The sequence below is a fragment of the Capra hircus genome, chromosome 19 (assembly GCF_001704415.2).
Source record: "Capra hircus breed San Clemente chromosome 19, ASM170441v1, whole genome shotgun sequence".
Taxonomy (NCBI): domain Eukaryota; kingdom Metazoa; phylum Chordata; class Mammalia; order Artiodactyla; family Bovidae; genus Capra; species Capra hircus.
This window is the reverse complement of record NC_030826.1, coordinates 34272334-34292468: the sequence shown is the minus strand read 5'-3', so window position 1 is coordinate 34292468 and position 20135 is coordinate 34272334. Positions and strand designations below refer to the sequence as shown.

General features: G+C 59.7%; 1 protein-coding gene across 1 annotated transcript in view; it reads right to left on the bottom strand.

Moving 5' to 3' along the window:
• SREBF1 (sterol regulatory element binding transcription factor 1) overlaps nt 1-3677 on the bottom strand; it is a gene marked incomplete at its 5' end in the record, with an annotated part of 6758 nt that extends 3081 nt beyond the window's left edge. The window contains 2 exon segments of the mRNA NM_001285755.1: nt 3653-3672; nt 3675-3677. Coding sequence (NP_001272684.1) covers nt 3653-3672; nt 3675-3677 — 23 coding nt within the window.

The following is a 20135-nucleotide window of genomic DNA, read 5'->3' as shown; positions in this document are numbered from 1 at the left end:
CTACTCTGAGACTGACTTGGGAGGTAGCACTGGGGCCAGGGAAGAGCCTCAGGAGCTCAGTGAGGGCTGGGGCTTACAGGAAGAGTGAGGCATCAACTGACACCACGTCCAAGTACACGCGGGTTCTGATTCTGAGTTCATTGTCAAGTGTACATTTCACTGAAGGCTGCATCCCTGGCTTTTCTTGAAAAATGGGAGTTGAGCAACAGCAGGCTACAGTGGCCTGTGAGCTTTTCTGGTCCCCTCTGTCCCTGGAATCCACCCAGGCAGGGCCCTGGAGGCATCGGGTTAACTGTGTTTGACCCTATTTCTCACATCACGGGACACCCTGCCTGCAGCTCCGAGCAGGGGTGGGGAGGGAATGGCTGGTCCCTAACCCTAACCCTGGTGCTGAGGGCCTGGAGCCCCTGCACAGACCCTCTGAAGCCACCCAGCAAGAGCTGGCAGGGGTTCCACTACAGCAAACGGCACTTCTGGGTGAGTCCTGCATGTTCAAGGCCTCTTATCTGCCCATGCCCAGCTCCTCAGGGCCCCAGAGACCTTTTCCTTGGAAAAGAGGGGGGCTGTAGAAGGATTTCTCCTCAGCTGTCTCAGTGGGGGACTAGTGGGCAGTGGGCCATGGGCCATGACCCATGAGCTGACCCACAGGGCTCCCCACACTGCCCCCTCTTCTGGCTGCTCCCCAAGACTTCCCCGCCCGCAGGCCCTGGAAGAAGGCTCCAGGGCTTCCTGGCTGCAGAGTGTCCTTAATTCTGAGAACTGGACTGGAGCTGCCCCTCCCCTCCTGGCCAATCTGGCATCCCACAGGCTCACCATGGGATCCTGGCACATCCACGGTGATGTCTCAGGGTCACCCCACTTTGCACCCCACTCAGGGACACAGGACAGTAACCTCTGATACGCAGATGACACCACCCTTATGGCAGAAAGCAAAGAACTAAAGACCTTCTTGATGAAAGTGAGAGTGAAAAAGTTGGCTTAAAACTCAACATTCAGAAAACTAAGATCATCGCATCCAGTCCCATCACTTTATGGGAAATAGATGGGGAAACAGTGGAAACAGTGACAGACTTTATTTTTGGGGCTCCAAAATCACTGCAGATGGTGACTGCAGCCATGAAATTAAAAGATGCTTGCTCCTTGGAAGAAAAGCTATGACCAACCTAGACAGCATATTAAAAAGCACAGACATTACTTTCCCAACAAAGGTCTGTCTAGTCAAAACTATAGCTTTTCCAGTAGTCATGTATGGATGTGAGAGTTGGACTATAAGGAAAGCTGAGTGCCAAAGAATTGCTGCTTTTGAACTGTGGTGTTGAAGATGCTTGAGAATTCCTTGGACTGTAAGGAGATCAAACCAGTCAATCCTAAAGGAAATCAGTCCTGAATATTCATTGGAAGGACTGATCCTGAAGCTGAAACTCCAACACTTTGGCCACCGGATGTGAAGAACTGACTCATTGGAAAAGACCCTGATGCTGGGAAAGACTGAAGGCAGGAGAAGGGGACGACAGAGGATGAGATGGTTGGATGGCATCACTGACTCGATGAACATGAGTTTGAGTAAGCTCCGGGAGTTGGTGATGGACAGGAAGGCCTGGTGTCCTGCAGTCCATGGGGTCACAAAGAGTCAGACACAACTGAGTGACTGAACTGAACCGAACAGAGACACAGAGCAGGCCTCTTTCAGGGCCCACAGCACCTTTCACAGGGGGACACGCCTTCCAGCCACAGAGCTTGGGGCCCCCACACTCTGGAAGCTGCTCCCAGACTCCCCTGGCATGGGGCCTTGGTCTCATTCCGACTGCCACCCCCGGGTAGAGTGAGCAGGGCAAGCTTTCCCGGCAGCACGGAGGCCCACGCTGCCTCTGCTTAGACAAAGCCGGAGGTCAGCTCTGGCAGGCCCGACAGAACAGAGATCGCACAGCAGCAGTCTGTTGGTTTGTTTATTGTGGAGTATTTTACATGCAAGATCCCAAACTAGACAGACGTATCTAGGAGAGCTCGTGGGTAGACAGACGCTCTGGTGTCACTGACTCACCCTCCAGTCCTGCTCTGCCGGCAGAGACAGACAGTGACAGACCGCTAGGCTGGGGGATGCCGACAACAAACCTGAGAACCCTCACAAATCAAGTGCAAACTCGAGGGAATAAATATTCACCCCCTTTCCTCCAGGAGCACCTGGAGAGATGCCATGAGCCTTCTGAGTTGACAGCTATTCTCAGGGCGCCCCAGGGACAGGAAGGGCTGAAGTTGGGCATGGGAGAGGCGAGAGGCGAGGGCCTTGGGCGTCTTCTGGGTGGTGAAGCTGGCTATGCCCACAATGGGGACAGGGAAGGGGGCCCGGGCCTGGGGACTGCCAATACAAAAGGCTCCACTGTCCTCCACAGGGTTTCTTCCTCACTGGTCCACAGCCCCTGATCCCTCCGGAAGGCTGGGTTGGACTGAGTTAGAAGCGTGCAGAGGTCAAGCGGGGCTGTGGTGGCAGGAAGGAACAGGAGGAGCTGGAGTCTGGGCACCTGCTGTCCCGGGTCCTCACTCGCCCCACCTCCCCAGGCTCCCTTCTCTGGACCTCAGTAAGGAGGGGAAGGGCAGGGCGCCGAGGTGGGATCCAGGGCCGACAGCACGGTTGATCACACTGAGGGGCTGACAGACAGATGGGAGGACAGATAGCAGACGGCCACCTTGCCCTCTGGCCTGGCCAAGTGAAGAGCCACTGCAGCTCTGAGGCCCTTGTCCTTATGCACACAGATAAGCCAGTCGGTCACATTCCCCCAGGGGTACCGGGCAGGGGCCGCTCTGGAGCAGGCTGGCCAAAGGCCCACCACTGCCTGGTCACATGAACTCAGTGCTGTTTGCTGCTGCCCACTGATCAGAGAGGCAGGAGGAAGGGGTTAGTTTTCACATCTCAGCACACAACACAGAAAAGGTTAAACACATCCCCAAGAAAATATTTTGACAAAATAAATATTTTAACCTATAATCAGGTATAATTAGTGCTTATAAGGAATCCCAGCAATAATTTAGTATAATTACATACTGGATCTGCGGTCTCTAACACTGGCGGAGGCTGGTGGCTCGGAGGGTCTCACTCTGCTGGGCAGAAGGCTCTGGCCAGGGTTCCCTCCTGGGAGAGCGGCCCGAGGGCTGAGCCTCCCAGACAGAAGGGAACCAGTGAGATGGGCCCGGGCACCTGGGGCCTCAGGACGGGAAGGGCGAGCAGCACCCGTCCTGGGCACCTGCTTCCTGGGCGTGGTGGGGGCAGGTGGGGCAGGCTGCTGTGACCTGATGGGCGAGCGGAGGGGTAGCTCCAGCCAGGACAGCTGATGAGGCCACCATCACTCACCACCCTAGTGGCTTGGCCTCTCTAGACAGGGCCTGGCTGAGCAGCTGGAGCTGGGGACGGCTTTGTGGGGTCTCCCCGGGACAGGCACGTGCTCCTGCCACACCATCCGCCCAGGGACCCCCGGTAGGCCGGCCCCTCCCTCAGCTGATGCTAGGCCCGGCTGCTGTGACTCCTGAAGGACTGACTGACCACCGGAGGCCCACTGTCCACCCTGGGCTGGCAAGGCAGGCTCCTCCCCACAGAGACACACCCCCAGGCTACACTAGAGGCCTGGGGATACCAGCTGGAGTGGCCAGGCACAAGCAGGCCACCTGCCCTGCAGCTCATCAGCTGGCTTCGGACGGTTCAGCATCCAAGGCTAACTGAAGGCGGGAATGGGCAGCGGGGAGGCGCAGTGTGGAGGCCCAGCCGGGCAGGGTGCAGCAGGCTGACCCAGATACACGAAGGGGCATCCTCTGAAGAGCTGGGGTGTGAGGTGCCAGCAGGACCCCAGGCCTCCCCTGTGGAGGGAGCTGGGAGGGGGCCAGGCCAGGTGTTCCCCCAAAGGCGCCTTGGTCTCCACCACACCTGCTCCTGCTGGAGCCCCACACAGCCCCCAACCCTGCCCTGAACGCTCCCAGAAGACCCCAGCTTTGCCCTAATGCTGGGGAGTGCCTGCTAGAGCTCTGGGCGGGACTAGGGCTCCCGGGCCAGTGAAAAGCTGCCTGTGTGCTCTTCTGGGCACCGGGCAGCTCAGGCTAGACCAGGCTGGGGCCAAGTGAGGACCCAGGATGGAGTGGGGCTCGCCACTGCCCGCCCCCCCTCGCTGAGGTAGCCTGCGGGGTCAGGCTTCAGGACAGTCTGTGGGGGAGGCTGAGGCCTCGCCCAGGAGCCTTGGTGCTGCGCTGGCCGCTGGGTCACTGGGATCTCACTCGGGGTCAAAACCGCTTGCTGCTGTGGGCCCTGAAGGTGGAGGCAGAGGCTACCCTGGGCCGGGCTGAAAAAAGCACATTCTGAAAGGCGCCTAGCTTTTCCAGGCCGGCCAGAGCCAGCCCTCACCGTGCAGGCCCCTCCACAGACAGGGTGGCATACAGAGTGGTGCATGGGGGCAGCGAGGCCACCGCCATGTTACCTCTGCAGGCTCTGCCCACACCGGAGCCATGGGCCCATGGCAGACCCCTTGGTCCCAGCTCGGCAGTGCGCCTGGGCTAGCAGTGGAAAGTGAAGAGGGTCAAGCAGGTGGTAGATGAGAGACGCCACCCGCGGGCACCACAGAGCCTACTGAAGTGCCAATGCTCGTCAGGGAGCAACAGTGGGGAGCGAGACCAAGCCCACGGCTGCAGACCTGCCCTTTCTGGGACCAAGGAGGGCACAGGAGGGCAGGAGAGGCCTGCTGAGCTGGGCATGGGGTTGGGGTCCGAGCCCCTTCTCTGTGGGTAAGTGACCAGAGGAACCCCAAAGGGCTGGCCTTGCCTGGGGCTGGGCCAGCCACCAGCTTTTCCTGGAGGAAATAGGCAGAGGGAGCAGGAGGGCAGAGGCTGAGGGTCTGCAGCTGCAGCGACATTGTCCCACCTCCCAAAGAAAAGGTGGCTAAAGCTGGGCCCAACGAGTGGGAGGCCTGGGAGCAAACACAGTGGTGTTTCCATGGAGACACAGCAGCGCAGGACCAAGTAGGGGCGGGGGATGGGAGAAGTGGCCAGAGCCTGGTGTGGACCGGGGGTGAGAGGTGACCTGCCATGGGGGGAGCCCAACCACAGGACAGCTCACAGGGCAAAGAGGGCATCCTCTGACCGCTCTGGCTTCTTCCGGCCTGAGGGATTCGAGGCTGGGGCTGGAGTGTCCGCTGGGGGAGAGGGGAGGCTGGGAACCATTTCAGCAGCTTTGGCCCTTTCTTCAAGGAATTTATCGAACTCTGCAACACAGAACAAGGCCCAGCAGGGATGGGTAGGGGCTCAGCTGCCACGCCTGATCCCACAGGGGAGGGCCCCTTTCTTCCTCTGACACAACCAGGGCAGGCGGGAAGCCCAGCCACAACCCAGGGGGCGTGAGGGAAGCGGGCAGCTATGACTCCTGCCCCACCACTGACTTGGTGCTTTTCCATCGTCCAGATCGGCATTGGTGGCAAGGCAGGAAGAGCTGGAGGGGCAATTTCCTCCTTGACCTTGGCAGGGACCCCAACCCTGGCAGGGCTCAGGGCCTACAGAGGGCCCCAGACCGGCACCCGCTGTGCTGACTGCATGGTGTGTGTTTTGTCTTGGCTGCAATGACCATCCGGAGGTAGGGGGCAAACCAGTCAGCAGTGCCACCGGTCTGGGGTCCCATGGACCTGGGATGGCCGATTGTGCCTGCTGGCACCTCCCACGTCAGCAGGTGACCTGGATAGAGCCCAGGAGCGGGGAGGTGCCAGGGCAGCAAGGAGGCTCTCAGAGCCTAGGAAGGGCACAGCCACAGTGGGTCGGAGGCAGGCCTACCTTCGCTCGTGACGCCCTCCTCCAAGTCATCACCCTTCTGTGGGAGAGCGGAGAGAGGGTGTTAGTGCTGTCCATGGCCGCTCTCGCCCGCAGCCCACCCCCCAGGGCAACACCTAGTGACACTTCCTACTTCCCATCCTGAGTTCTGCAAGAGCATAATACTGCTCTCATCTTATTGGAGAAACAGAAACTTTTGTTTTTAAAAAGTAAAAAAAAGCTGAGGAGGCTCTAGATCCTCCAGAAAGGTCAGAAAGAAAAAACTGAACTGTGCAGCTCCTTCCCTGCTAAAACTCAGGGCAGGACCACAAAAGAGCCGGGAGAGGCCGGGCTCCGGGTGCCCCTCCACTCCGCGGACACTCACGGGCAGCTGCATGGCACTGGGTGGTCAAGGCCACGCCAGCAGCTGGAACCGTGTGAGGCCTGGAGACATGGGGGCTTGACCCCAAGGCACCCCGGCAGGGGGTTGGCTGAGCCCCAGCCTCTTAGGAGCAGCGCCAGTCTCTTCCCGTGCCCTGATTCAGACACTGAGGACGCTCTGGGCGGTCAGTTCTGTTTGGGGGATGTGGGGGTCACTGGGCCCTGCACAGACAGTGATGGGTGGTGGACATGGCCCCAGCCTCCTTCCTGCTTCCACCCCTGATCTGCCCTCAAGTGCAGGTCCCCCTTGTGAGGTAGGGGGCCAGGTGTGCCCGCCTGCCCTGTGACAGCAGCTATTTCTCTTCAGGCGTTCTCTTGGGAAGGACCTAATGGGTGCCTCTTCCCTCCTGGCACGGCCCCCAGGCAGCAGCTCGCGGGGTAGAGAGTGCCTCTGGAAAGCCTGTCTTTGGGGTTGGGTGGGTGGTGTGCTGGCCCGGAGCGGCAGGAGATCCTCCTAAGGTCTACCGTCCTAGTTGGGGGCCTGACAGGAGGCGACAAGAAACAGGAGATGAGGTGTACCCAGTTCCGTCAGCCATGACGTGGGCAAGCACCCCTTTCCATGGTGCATTTCTCCAACAGCCCCCCAGGGGATAACAGTGCTTGGCAGGGGGCCAGCACAGGGGCGGGGCGGGGGGCGGGCCAAGGCAGCCTCCCCTCTCGGAACCTGCTGCCATGGGGAGATGCATGACGTCCTAACCTCCCTGCCCATCTCTGGAGGCAAAGACAGTGGCCTCTGGGGCCAGTAAAGCCAAGATGCCAGGCTACGCTGGGGAAGGGTGATGACAATGATGGAAAAATAAACACCCACTCACAACTGTGAAAATTTCACAATTAAAAGAAAAAAATGAAAACCAAAAAAATTAAAATTAAAAAACGCACAAAAACCAGAGGAATCCAAGAGCACACACCTGGAATCACAGAGTGACTGGGAAAAGTCAGGGTGCATCCTGGAGGCGCCTGCCCAGCCTCCCTCCTCCACTCCCCAGGGAGCAGCCCCTTGGGCCCCCAGGCCAGTCCCAAGGGGCCCCGGCCTGGGCCTCGCCACTCCCCATCAAGACAGAAACGTGGAGTCTCACCAGGTCGGTCCTGAGCCACACCTCAATGTCGTCCATGACCGAGGGCTGCACCACGGGGATCTGCGGAGGCAGCAGGCAGCGGCCAGGCAGCCCCCAGCCAGGCAGGGAGACAGAACAGCGGACACGTCAGTGCAGGCAGCCCAAGGCAACCAAAGGCGCACAGAGCGGGACACGCGGGGCAGGCGGGCAGCAGCCGAGGGAGGCGGCGGGGAGGAAAGCAGCGGCTCTAAGAAGCGGGGCAGCGGCCGGGTGGGAGCGGGGAGGAGGTGCAGTACGCGTTCTTCAGTGGATAACTTTTTGACTAGTGTGTCCACCCTTGGTCCAGGGGCCCCGGCAGGACAGGGAGGCTGCACAGCGGCCCATTGCCCAGGGTGGCGCAGGGCGCGGGGTTGGCACGGGTCTGGGCTCTGCTCACTGAAAGGATCCTAAAATTCGTCCCGGGGCATTTCCAAGTGGAGAGGGCACCCAGGCCTAGGGGTGGCCTGGCCCACAGCAGCCCAGCACATTCCTCCACCAGCAGACACAGGCAAAAGCAAGCACTCTGATGATCAGAGAGACTGTAGGCTGTGGTCATCTGTGTGTCTCTTTAGTGGGAAAACTGCGAAGCAGCCTGAATGCAGCAGCCTCCTCTCACTCCACCCTCCCCTCCCAGCCTTCAGCACTGCCTGTGGCCCCCTCCTCCCCCATCAAAGGGCACCTGAGAGCAGGGGAGGGGTGCGGGAGCAGGGGAGGGGGCCGGGGTCCTGAGAGAAGGAAGGCGTCCAACCATCGCCTAGGCCTTGCCCACGCCAGGGCTGCCTGTGCCAAGGGCCCGAAAATCTATTTGGCTGGAAACAGTGAAGCTGCTGGCAGATGTCATAAGATAGTAATGTGATAAGAAGTAAGAGTAACCTTTAGTCCCCCTGAAGTCACGCGAATGAAATGTTGGCTCCCTGCCTAGAGAAACGAGTGGACGGCCCTTGACTGAAGTGACCTGTGTCCTCACCTAGGCTGGCCCATGAAGTACCTCTTGGGACCCACTCGCAAGCCCACTGTTTCTAGAAAACTCTCCAGCACTGTGTCTGCAGCTGGGTTCACACCAGGGCCACACAGCCAGGCTGGCAGACCCCATATCTGGCCTCCACAGGCGTTTCAGAGACGTGCAGGCCAACCTCCACCAGATTATTTGTATTTATTTGACCTACTGGGACCTTATGAATGCTGGAATGAAAAACCACCCTGAAATGACGATGGGGCTGAGGGACACGTGGTCCTTGCTCTGCAGGGCAGGCCGCCATGGGCACTGGCAGCACCCAAGGCCCCTTCCCTCCCGAGCGAGCAGGAGCAGGGGCACCCTGGGCACGACCTGCCAGGTTCACGTTTGCCAGCAGGGTTTCCACCCAACACATTCTCATGACAGGAGATGCAAGTTTCATTACTGTGATTCTTCTAAGCCGGGATGCCGGCCTCAGGGAGGTCTCCTGCCACCTGCCACATTGCCAGAACCCAGCACGGAGAGTCAGCACGTCTCCAGGGAGAAACTGGCAACTCCAGCTGCTGGAGCAGGGGGTCCCTGACGCCCACCAGCCTCAGCCTGCCCAGGACGAGCAGAGAGACTCCTCAGGTTGCAAAGCTTGAAAAAAAGCCGCTAAAGGGGTCATTGGCTTTAAGCCCTCTTTACTGTTCAGAATTGATCCCCTGGGCTCAGGGATCATGCCCCGTTTTCCCCTCTGGACCGATCTTGAGAGCCAGCACGCTCAGAAGATAAACACTGACCTGTGAGAAGCTCCTCACCCCTCGAGCTGGCGGAAGCAGATCTCCCCTCCCCGGGGTGGACTTGCCCCTCTCCAGGAGCTCCCTGCCTGTGGGCCCCGGCCTCATCTGTGACATGGGGCGACGGCTTCCACCACTCACCACCCTGGAGCCCTTCACTTCTGGGCTGCTCGTTCTGTATCTAATTCAGAAACCCAGGGCTCGGAGCCCTGGGCCTGACCCCTGACTGAGAGGTGCGGAGTAGGTCGGGTGGGTGACAGGACAGCTCACATGACCTTGGCATGGGCCGCGCTGCCTGGCTGGACGCAGCGCCTGGGCTCACGAGCCACCTGCCACGTGGTCGATGTGGGAGCACTGCGCCAGGGCAAAGTTTCTGTGAAAACCAGGCGTGTCAGACACGCTGGATACTTGGCTGCCCTGTGAACAGTCCTGGCCGCGGGCGCATCCCCAGGCCCGAGGACTCTCAGTGTTCTCACCCTGAGCGACCTGGGCTCTGGCGTAGTCTGCGGGGAGCACCTCCTGGGCAAGGGGTCTGCGGAGTGTGAGGTGGAGGAAGGAGATGGAAAGGAGAGAGAAACAAAGGCGCCTCTCATGTGGGGACTCTAATGAGGATCTGCACCCAGACTCCCTCACCCAGGAGAGCTAGATGAGCTGTGTCCTCAGCCCTGATCTGCACTGGCTGCTGGCTGGCGGGCGGCTCGCTCACCGGCCCAGGAGGGAGGGGGCTGCCACCAGCTCAGCCACTGCCAGGCACCCTCGGCTGCATCTGGGGGCTGCGGGTTAGCACAGGGAGCCCCGCCCCGGCCCCAAACCTGGAGCAGACTCTCTGCTGACCTACTGCGGTTCCCGCTGTGCTTCCCTGGCTCCCCCCGCCCCTCCCTACCCCGTGTGCCCTCTGACCGGAGCCAGGAGAGGCAGGAAGACCCTGAAACCAGATGGGGCACCTACACTGCCCCCCTCCCCCCCAGGCAAGCTGCACCAGAAGGTTCTCAGGGCCTCTCCTCCCCACAGGGAAACCTACGCTGTTTCCAATGAGGCTGGAGCCAGTGGTGCGCTCAAGGGTGATATCCAGGGGCTGTGGACCCTCCTGACAGCCCGCCCTCCACCTCCTCACCACCATCTACAAACCCTTGGTCTCACTCAATAGTACAAAAAGTTTCCAAGCAAAGAATTTGTACTCAGGCAGTTTGGAAAGACTTGGGTTTCTACTCTATGGGAAATAAGGCAAAGCAATTAATATACATTGTTTTAAAAAAAAGAACAAACACACTGCAGTCAGACAGGTGAGATGCAAGGTTAGTTGTTAGCCTGGCTTATTTCTGAAGTCGGAGCCTGGAGCTCTAGGTGGGGCCAGGCAGGGGCGGCGCCACCACCGGCTGCCAAGCCACACCGCGCATTGTGGGCAGTATCCTTTTTTTGCAGGATTAACAGGTCCAAGGACACACGATGGATCCTCCCAATTTGGACAATGGAGGGAACATGCTCTAAGGAGTCCTGCTCTAAGGCCACTCACACGTATGGGTGGAGCCCCAGCCTGCCCCAAAGAAGCAGACGAGGGCCTGGCTGGCCTGTCTCTAAGGTTGGCCCTAGGCCTGGGGCAGCAAGCAGGGCTGTGGAGGAGTGGGCAATGACCCCGAATGTGGCTGGGCCCAGTCACCGGCTCCAAGCTGGACGGGCAGACACCCTGGTCTGGGCTGTAGTGGTCCTGCCACACCTGGCTCTGCCAGGAGACCTTGTGCCACTCACAGGCCCAGGCGTGCTGGCCCAGCCTGAACAGCCCTCCACTGGCCCATCCTGGCCCGGGCCCCAGGAGTCAGTCCCACTTCCTCCTGGAGTGTCCAGCGTTTTCTGCTCTGGCCCCATTGACACAAAGACCTCTGGTTTCCGCGGCAGAGACAGGTAGCCAGGTGGTGGCTCCGTGAGAGGTGAGCTGCTCTCTGCCTGGCAGGCAGGCTGGAGTGGGCAGCCTCTCTGTGCACAGACTCGGGCCACTTGATCACGAGGCAGGAGGGACCCTCCCAGGCTTTGGCTGCAGATGCCCTACTTCCCAGGGCTGACTGCCTGTGTGATCCCAGTGCCCCAGCCCCGGACTCCTCTCGTTCTGTTCCTGTTGTGTCTGTGTTTCTTCGGGGCTGCAGACCCTTCTGGGGGACACGGCGGGCACAGACCCCACTGGCTGAAGATGGCCACGTTCACAGCAGGGGGCCCCCCGCCCCCAGGCAGAGGCCACAGGACTCATGCTCATCCTGCAAAGTGAATACTGCCCAGAGCTCCAGGGACAGTGAAGGGGGAAGGGCCCTCCCCTCACTCCTGCAAACACCCAAGCTCAGCAGAAAACCAGAGCTGTGTTTCTGGGGCGGGAAGTCTGTGGCTTAAGGAGACAGACAGGAGGGGGAGACTGGGCACCCGCCGGGGTGGGGGGTGGCCCTGGACTGTCCGACTCACAGGGGCTCAGCAGGCGACAGAGGGAAGTGCTGGGGGGACAGGGGGTCAGCGCGGTTGATGACCGCTCACCATTCCTTGGGCTATGAGCCAGCTGTCTATGGGCTCCAGGGCAGAGTCCCCACCTTTACCTCTCTTCTGGGTCGAGGACAGAAACGTCCCAGAAAGGAAAGTCACAGCGAGACCCATGGTAAAGAAGGCAAGAGCCGGTGCCATAGAAACAGAGAAGCTAAGTCACCGAGGAGCTGGACCCAGCACCCCACCCCCTCCCAAACACCCCTTGACTCCTGCATAAAAGAAGGAGTTAAGTACAGGGCATCCCAACAGGGCAGGGCATGCTCAAGCCTTGTCCCCACCCCGGGAAACCTCTTGAGGCCAGCGGGGATGCCCTCCTGCCTGGGACTCTTGGGGTCACCAAGGGGTGACGTCACAGAAGCAGCTGTGACATAATCATTTCTATTTCTTCTCATTTCTGCTTTTTTCCTTCTTTTTCCCCTTTCAGTTACCTGTGTGCTCCTTTTCCAACTCTTGATGTGAATGCTGAATTTGGGGATATTGCCTTTTTACATAGTAAAAGTATTTAAAGTTAAGACTTCTGATTTGGATGTACTGTGGAGGTGCGGTTACACAATTTTTCCCCTTTTGTTGTGTTCTTAATTTTACCCTTGGCCCAGTTTTCATTTTCAGGTCAGCACTGTTTAGAATATGAACAACAAAACCTGAAGTACAGGCCTGAAGACGCATGTAAGTGTGTGTGTGCACGGACACACCCATGGACACAGACATACAGACACACACAGAGACAGGGATACCCACACACAGACACACAAACTCACAGACAGACATGGACATGCACAGACAGGCATATGCCCCCCCACAGCCGCGCGCACACACACGCACACACACTGCCCACGGGAACCCTGCTCCCATGCCCTCCATGGAGCAGCACACATGGGGAGCAGCCTGTCTCCCGCAGGTGAAGATGCTGACAAGACAGAGGCGGCCAAGCCAGGCACCCGCCTGCCTAGGGTGAAGGGTGAGAAGCTGGCCACGTTCCTGAGCTTGAACCTCGGGCACTGGCGTTGGGACACACCTGGGCTGGGGGGGCAGGGCTGAAGGCAGAAAGGGAAGCTGACCAGGCCAGCTTGGCTGGGGGGCCAGGGGAGGGGCCTCACCGGCTCCCTGGGCCCCTGAGTTAGGGGGAGGCGCCCTCAGCAACAGGAGACGCTGGACGGTGACCACTAGAGCACGCAGCAGAGCTAGCCTCAGGGGTCTGAGGGGGCAGGGCATTGAGAGCCACAGCTGAGCTGGCACTCTGGTGCCCCCTAGGGGCCAGTGAGTAGAGATGCATGACTCTCACCAAGCTGCCTAAACCAGAAGGGACCAGGGGAGCAGCTTTCCTGCAGACAGCAGGCCACAACACTGCTGCCTGCTCGGGCCACCTGGACAGGGGCTGCTGGAGGCCAGGGGCTGGCGCTGAGGAAGCGCTGCCCCTTGCCAGCCCAGGACAGGCGTGGGCAGCTGTTCTGGGGCTACGGTTCGCCCCACATGCATTCATTCACTCACAGCCACACGTTTCTCAGTTAGGCAGAAAGAGCCATCGCGTCATCTGGGGCCCCAACAACCCGACTTCCACCCTCAGCGCTGCCCATCCCCCTACAGCCCAGCTCCCCAGCCAGCCCAGAACTCCAACCCCCTTCTGATGGAACAGGTGGGTGGGCCTACGGGACCTCCTATCCCTTCCGTGAGGGTCTCACCTATCAGGGTGCTGTCCAGCCCAGGGCACTACAACCTCTGGGGACAGATCTTCCCTGACCACAGGAACCCTGAGAGCCCAGAGCCACCTCAGGGGGCACAGCGGGGCTCCCAGTCAGACCTCTTGGGGTGCAGCCTTGCCCACTGCCTGCTCTCAGGCTGCCCTCGAAGTCTCCCCGTCTCAGGGCCTGTCTCCTACTGGAAAACTGACACTGGGGTCTCCCACAAGGTGGAGGGACTCCATGAGCTGATGTGGCTCACCCAGGTCTGCCCCTCTGGCATGCTCCCACTGCCATCAGCTCTGGCTAACTCTCTAGCCACCTTCACCACCCACCCTACCCCCCGGCCTTCCCTCCAGGCAGAAAAGCAGGGTTCCACACCTACCACTTCGGAGCTCTGTTTCCGACCATCAGCTGCCACAGCAGGTATTCCAATAGCCTGGGGGTCCTCGTAGGTGGGCCTGGGACAAAGGAGCACAAACAGGGAAGTCATGGGGATGGATGGGGTGGACTGGTCATCCCCTCTGGCCACAGGACCTTCCTCACGAGTGCTCGGCAGCCTCGGCATTTAGGCCGGGGTCAGAAGGCAGCTGAAGCCAGGAGGTCCAGCTGCTCACTCCCTCTGCATCTCAGTGTCCCCCTTTCAAGTAACAATATGAGGCATCTCTAAGGCTCAAGGACAGGGTGCTGCAAGGGAGCAGCCATATGAAGCAGAGCAGCGACCTTGGGGGCATCTGACAAGTGAGGCGGTCTCCTGGTCTAGGGTCAGGGTCTATCACTCATTGTGAGGCTATCTCTTCTACTCCCCAACTACTTGTGCTGAAGCAGGGCCTGGGGCCCTGCTCAACCTGCTGAGCCCTGAGCACAGACACAGAGATCTGGATGCATCAAGATGCTGGGCCCTAGGAGGTGGGTCAAGGCTGAACAGAAGGGTCCCAGAAGCAGATGCAGAGGGCTGTGTGTTTTGGAATCAACTCCCACAATTCCACCTGGCTCACTGTGGTCAGAGTCGCTGTCAGGGAGGCTGCTCCCCACACCCCTGGAGCGAGAAACCAACTCTTTGCCTGCCTTGCCACATCCTCTTGCCCCCCTCGCACCCCCACCCCCACACACAGGCGGTTCCTGCAACCACAGTGCTGAGCAGGGGGAACAGAAGAGCCCAGACTTGGACAGACTGACATGGCCAGGATGCCGGCCTCACGCGGCATCAGTCTCTCCAGCCAGGTTCCAGTAGCCAGAGTGTGAAGTCCTGGCCCCGGCGAATTAAAGGCCCCGCTGTGCTGGCCATGAGGCCAGGCCAAGGTCAGCCCCCCAGTGTCCCCAGAGCCATCAGAAGGGCCCCCGCGTACGGGTTGCGCTGCTCAGCCGAGGCACTCCCTCTGGTCTGGGCGAACACATCGAAGCTATCCTGGGGCTGGCACTGCTGCAGCGAGCTCAGGGTGCCGCTGACACTCTCCGTACCCAGGTCTGCACACAGAACACAGCACAGGTGACCACACATGTGGGCCTGACCTCGGGAAGGACCCCCCCCCGCAGTGGGCTGCCCCTGGTGGGTGGAAGTCCTGGGGGGCAGAAGGGTAGAGAATAGCCACAGCCCCACAAGCTGCTCCCAGACAAGGGCAAGCAGTGAGTAGGCGGGCCCTGCAGGGCATGCCGGGAGCCAGTCACAGTGGCCATGGACCAGGGTCCTTTATGTGACAAATATTACATAGGTGCCCACATGCCACCAGTCAGCTGCCGACCCTTCCAGGCCTGGTGTGGCCTTAGCAGCCTTCGGGGCCACAGGTCCAGCACTTGAGGAGCTGACACCAGTCTGCCACCGTGGCCCGGCTGACACTGAGAAGGAGATCGCTCGGGCCACACAGGATGTCTGTGTGCGACACAGCAGCCACCTATCCTCAGGACCAAACAGCCTCTAGTTCCTTGGACTGCCACCCCCCAACTCCAGGTTTCCAACAGGTTCAAACTCTAAGCTTAGGGAGAAGCCTTGAGCTGAAGCTGGCACAGCAGGACCCAGCCCACACTGCCCCATGGACCCCCGCTCCCCAAGGCCAGGAGGTGGGGGGAGGCCAGGGACACTCACCCAAGCCGGCGAGCTGGGAGGAGAGGGAAGATGGGGGTGCTGTGCTCCCCACAGTCGGGCTCACCACGGCTGGAGACCCCGGGCCCAGGTCTATGAGGTTGTCCTCTGTCACTTCGCTCAGCACCTGCCAGGCAGGAGACGTGCTGACCCAGAAGGGAAAGCCCACAAGGTCCCGGGGTTTCCCTGCACCTACCCACCAGGGATGTTCCTCCAGCCTCCCCCTCAGAGTTTGCTCTCCCATCACCCTAATATTTCAACCACAGTTAGGAAAACAAGAGGTAAGTTCAAATCCAGGCCAGTCTCCTAGCCTGCAGGCAGGGGAGAAGGAACACTCACCCCATTAGTGGCATTTTGAGCAGATCGGCCTGACCTGTATCGTTCAAACCTAAGGGGGAAGGGAAAGCGGAGTAAGGAGGGTATGGGGAGGTGGAGCCATGGTGCTCGCGGGCCCGGAGGCCAGTAGAGACCCAGGCTCATTCGTGAGCCTGAGAGCAGACACCCCGTACACACACAACTTTGTCCTGCCTGCCTCTGTGTGGCGACTGGGGTGGGGGTCAGCCTTCCCATGGGCACTGCAGGAGAGGGAGGAGGTGCTGGCTGGCACGTCCAGGAGGCATCAAAGCACACCCTGGGTTCCTCTGGCTCAACTCTCATTCACTGAGCTCCTGTGGCCCCCCCAGACCTCAGGTGCCTCTGGGCCCTGAAGGGGCGCTGGGTCAGCCATCTTCCCTGGGGGCATCCCAGATCCAGATGAGAGCTGTCACCCTCCCTGTCGGGCAGCTCTGCTGGGGAGTGAGGAGCCGAGGTGATGGAGGAAAGGGTGGGGCCCATGGGCTGGCACTTGAAGGAGGAAGGCAGGCTCAGGCCCTAGCAGCTGCGTGGGGGTCAGTCACCAGTCACCAGAGAGAGGACCTAGCCTGACCAAGGACAGACTCTCCTCTCCTGCACTCAAAGCATTCTGTCCCAGGCAGGGACCAGCATGGCAGCCCAGACACTGTAGGCTAAGACCTCTTACAGCTGGGGCTCTGCTGGGGCTCCTGCCCCTCAGTGGTCCCCAACACATGCTGCAGTCACGCCTGGTGAGCAGGGATTCTGAGGACAAGCTGGGATGCAGTTTGTACCCAGTCTACACAGACAGGAATTTGAACCCGCCTGTAGCTTGTGTGCTAGAGCACCTCCCCCGTGCCCTCACTGACAGTCAGTCCTGTCAGAGACTCTCTGGCCAGGTCTGCCAGCTCTGTGTATTAGTGTTACCCTATTCCTGAGATACGTTTACCGGGTGAGACGCTCAGCCCATCGAGACTGAAGACACGGGAGACGCAGGGCAGGGCCCAGGGCTCTGCGGCTGGGAGTTGAGCTTCCCCCGACCCAGCTCTACTCCTGTGCCCGCTGGCACTTGGGGCCCCGGATGGCCCCACATTCCTACCCTGGTCAGCCTGTCACCCAACTGGAGGACACAGGGCCACTCCACTGCTGCCACCAGAGTCGAAGCAGAAACAAGGCCCAGAGTTGTGGCACCCACAGCAAAACCAGCCTGAGGCCCAGATGCCCATTGGTCACATGGACCTTCTGTGATGCCATGTCGTCCAGCCAGGGTCTGCAACCCGGAGGCCATCTCATCCTGACGGCAAAACACTGGCCTGGCCAAGGTGCTTCCTAGGGCTGTTGCTGCTGCTGCTAAGGCACTTCAGTCGTGTCCAACTCTGTGCAACCCCATAGACGGCAGGCCCACCAGGCTCCCCCGTCTCTGGGATTCTCCAGGCATGAACACTGGAGTGGGTTGCCATTTCCTTCTCCAACGCATGAGAGTGAAAAGTGAAAGTGAAGTCGCTCAGTCATGTCCAACTCTGCGACCCCATGGACTGCAGCCTACCAGGCTCCTCCATCCATGGGATTTTCCAGGCAAGAGTACTGGAGTGGGGTGCCATCGCTTTCTCCAGCTTCCTAGGGCAGCCCCCTCCAAATCTAGGATGGGAACACACTCACCATCACCTGCCTGCTTAACACTGCCTGGATCCCACACTTCTTCCAGAGGGAAGGCTCAGGGAAGGGAGAGAATATGCAGGTTTGCTACCTTGAACCCCAAACTGACTTGTCTGCAGGAGGAGAGAGACAGTGCCTGTGGCAGCAGTGACCGGTGGCATTCACACCCCTTGCCTCAGAGCCTCTAGACACTGACGTTGCAAAGGAGAGGACAGTCTCTCTTTCTAAATATGGGAAAGAGAAAATCTTCCCTGGTAGAGATTTCCCCCCTTAATTCTTTGCAGATTCACGGGCTCCTTGTCTTCCCTGGTAGAGATTTCCCCCCTTAATTCTTTGCAGATTCACGGGCTCCTCCAAGGAGCAGGTGCAGGAGCCAGGGGTTCCCGGCCTTTCTCCTTCCTGGGCCGGAGACACGGGACCAGCTTGAGGCTCACGGAGGGCAGCGCCTGCCTCCGCGCCCCCACCCCGCCCCCTGCCCTGGACTGCCCCGCCCCGGGCTCCGCCCCCGCCAACCCCCACCCCCCTCACCTCTCGTAACGCAGGAAGACGTTGTTGAGGTCGTCGTTGACGTGCAGCAGCTCCTCCGTGACCTCCTCGTTGCACACGCGGGAGATGAGCTCCACCACGCGCTGCTGCATGGCGCGGCAGGTCCGGTGCAGCTCCTGAGGACATACGGCCCGGCTACCACGGGCTCGCTTCAGAGCGGCTCGTGCCGACTCTAGAAGCCACTCCAGGGCCAGTGCTCTAGACGCCACCACAAGGCCGGGCCTGTGCCCGAGACCGGGAGGACCTCCCCCTCCACCCACGCCCCGGCCCCCGAGTAGATAAACAAGCGTCCTAATGTGCGCTCTGCTGTGCGCGGAGAACAACTTTACACAGACCGCTTGCAAAACCTGAGAACATGATTCCCTGCAGTTGCTTCCTCTCTTCAACAGAACATGCCAGACGTCACCCCATCACTTGGGACATGCTACCCCATCCTCTATCCCCACGCATCTCAACGCTTTCTGGGCACCCGCCAAGACTGCTTGTGCGCTGTGAACACGCCCCAACTCAGCGCCTCCAGCATGCCCCCAGCTCCTCCTCACCTCTAGTTAGCAAAGCCGGGCTCCCACCCACCCCAGCGGAGGCGCCACAAGCTCAAGGAGAACAAGCCCCTCCAAGGACTGCAGGCAGTGGCTCCAGCACCGGGCACAACTGCCTGAAGAAGGGACAGCACCTGCCTGAAGAAGGGACAGCACCTGCCTGGAGAAGGCAGGACTGCAGTCAGTCTCCCCTGGAGCCCAGCCCCTGCGGGGTGTCAGGGCTACAGCAAGCAGTCCTGACCCTCAGCTGTCTGGGACGGAAGGGGGTGGAAGAAGAGGTGAAGCTCTGCCCAGAGCCCTCCCACGCCCAAGGCGCTGCCCCCCACCCCCCACCCAGGGTTCTGGCCCCAGCCACAACAGCCAGGGTGCCTCATCTGCTTCCACCTGTTTAATATGCTAGGGGTCTCTGTAGAGTTTTACTCCTGGAGGAAGGGTTCCCTGACCCTACAGAGTATTTGGGAAGCACTAGATGATTTCTGAAGGAGGAGACCCAAAACTGTGCATTAGTGCCTGGCTCCTGTGGCCTTCAGCTGAAGCGGAGGGGGCGAGACAGCCCCCAACCCACTGGCAGGGCCTTGGATGCGCCACACCTGGGCCAGCACCCAGGGGCCCCTCATGGAGCTTCACCTACACATGGACCCAGATCAGGGGCCTCCTGGGGTCTCTGCAGAGAGAAAGTTTTACCTTCTCCTTGCTTCAAACTTTTAAGTTATTATCTTAAAAAATTACAAAGGAAAAGAAAGAGAGAGATTATATAAGTGAGAAAGACCAGAGCATAAAGATTTGTGCCACCACGGACACCTGCCGGCCACCCTCAGGGCCTCCAAGCGATCATCCACAGCCAGACGCAGCGGCTCCAGGCAGACCTTCCTGCCTCCCTCCAGCTCCATGCCACCCAGACAGGCACCTTCTGGTCCTGAGCTGAAACAAGGCGACCAGAGCCTGTCACCGGCCCCAGCTTAGACAGGAACATCCTCACCGCGGACAGTCTCTGTCTGGCCTCCTGGGTCTGGTTCGCAACAGTGGGGTGAGCAGCTGGTCACCGCTCTTGGTGCAAATGCCCTCCATCCATCAGAGCACCTGGCAAAATATCCTTTTCCTGTCTAATTAATCCCCACACCTTCATCTTTTCTTCAAGGGACACTCTCATTCCCACCTTGCAGAACAACCTTTTAATCATCTTGCTAGGTTCCCAGGAGCAGGGAATGGGGTCCTGCAGATCGGTGCTCTGCAGCTGCAGAGGAGACGGAGGGAGAGGAAGTCTTTGTTGATGACAAGAGGGGAATAATGAAGCTGAACACATAGTCAACTAGGTTTCTCTGGAGAAAACGGTCCCAGCCATCTTGGTTTCTATTGAAACAAGATGCAAGAAGCAAGGGGATAAACCATCTGCTATTTGAAGAGACAACGTTGGGCAGGGAGCCTTCCAGGAGCTGGGGGACAGCTGTGAAGGAGTGCTTGTTCTGGGTGCCACTGGATTAATTAAATGTTATCGCTAACTGCAGACAAAGCTGCAGAGGCTGGTGCGGGGGCAGCAGGGGCGTGGCTGTTGGCACCAGGATCCCAAGGATTCCAAAGGCTGGACTACCACGTGCGACTGAGGGCCGAGCTCCAGCAGACAGAGGCAGAGCCTCAGGTTTCAGGCCCAGCCCTGGAGCCCATAGGCAGCCAGGAGACATGGCTGGAGAGCTCTCAAGGGAGATGGAGGTTCCCCAGCACTGCCTCCTGCTGTGAAACACCAGCGAGG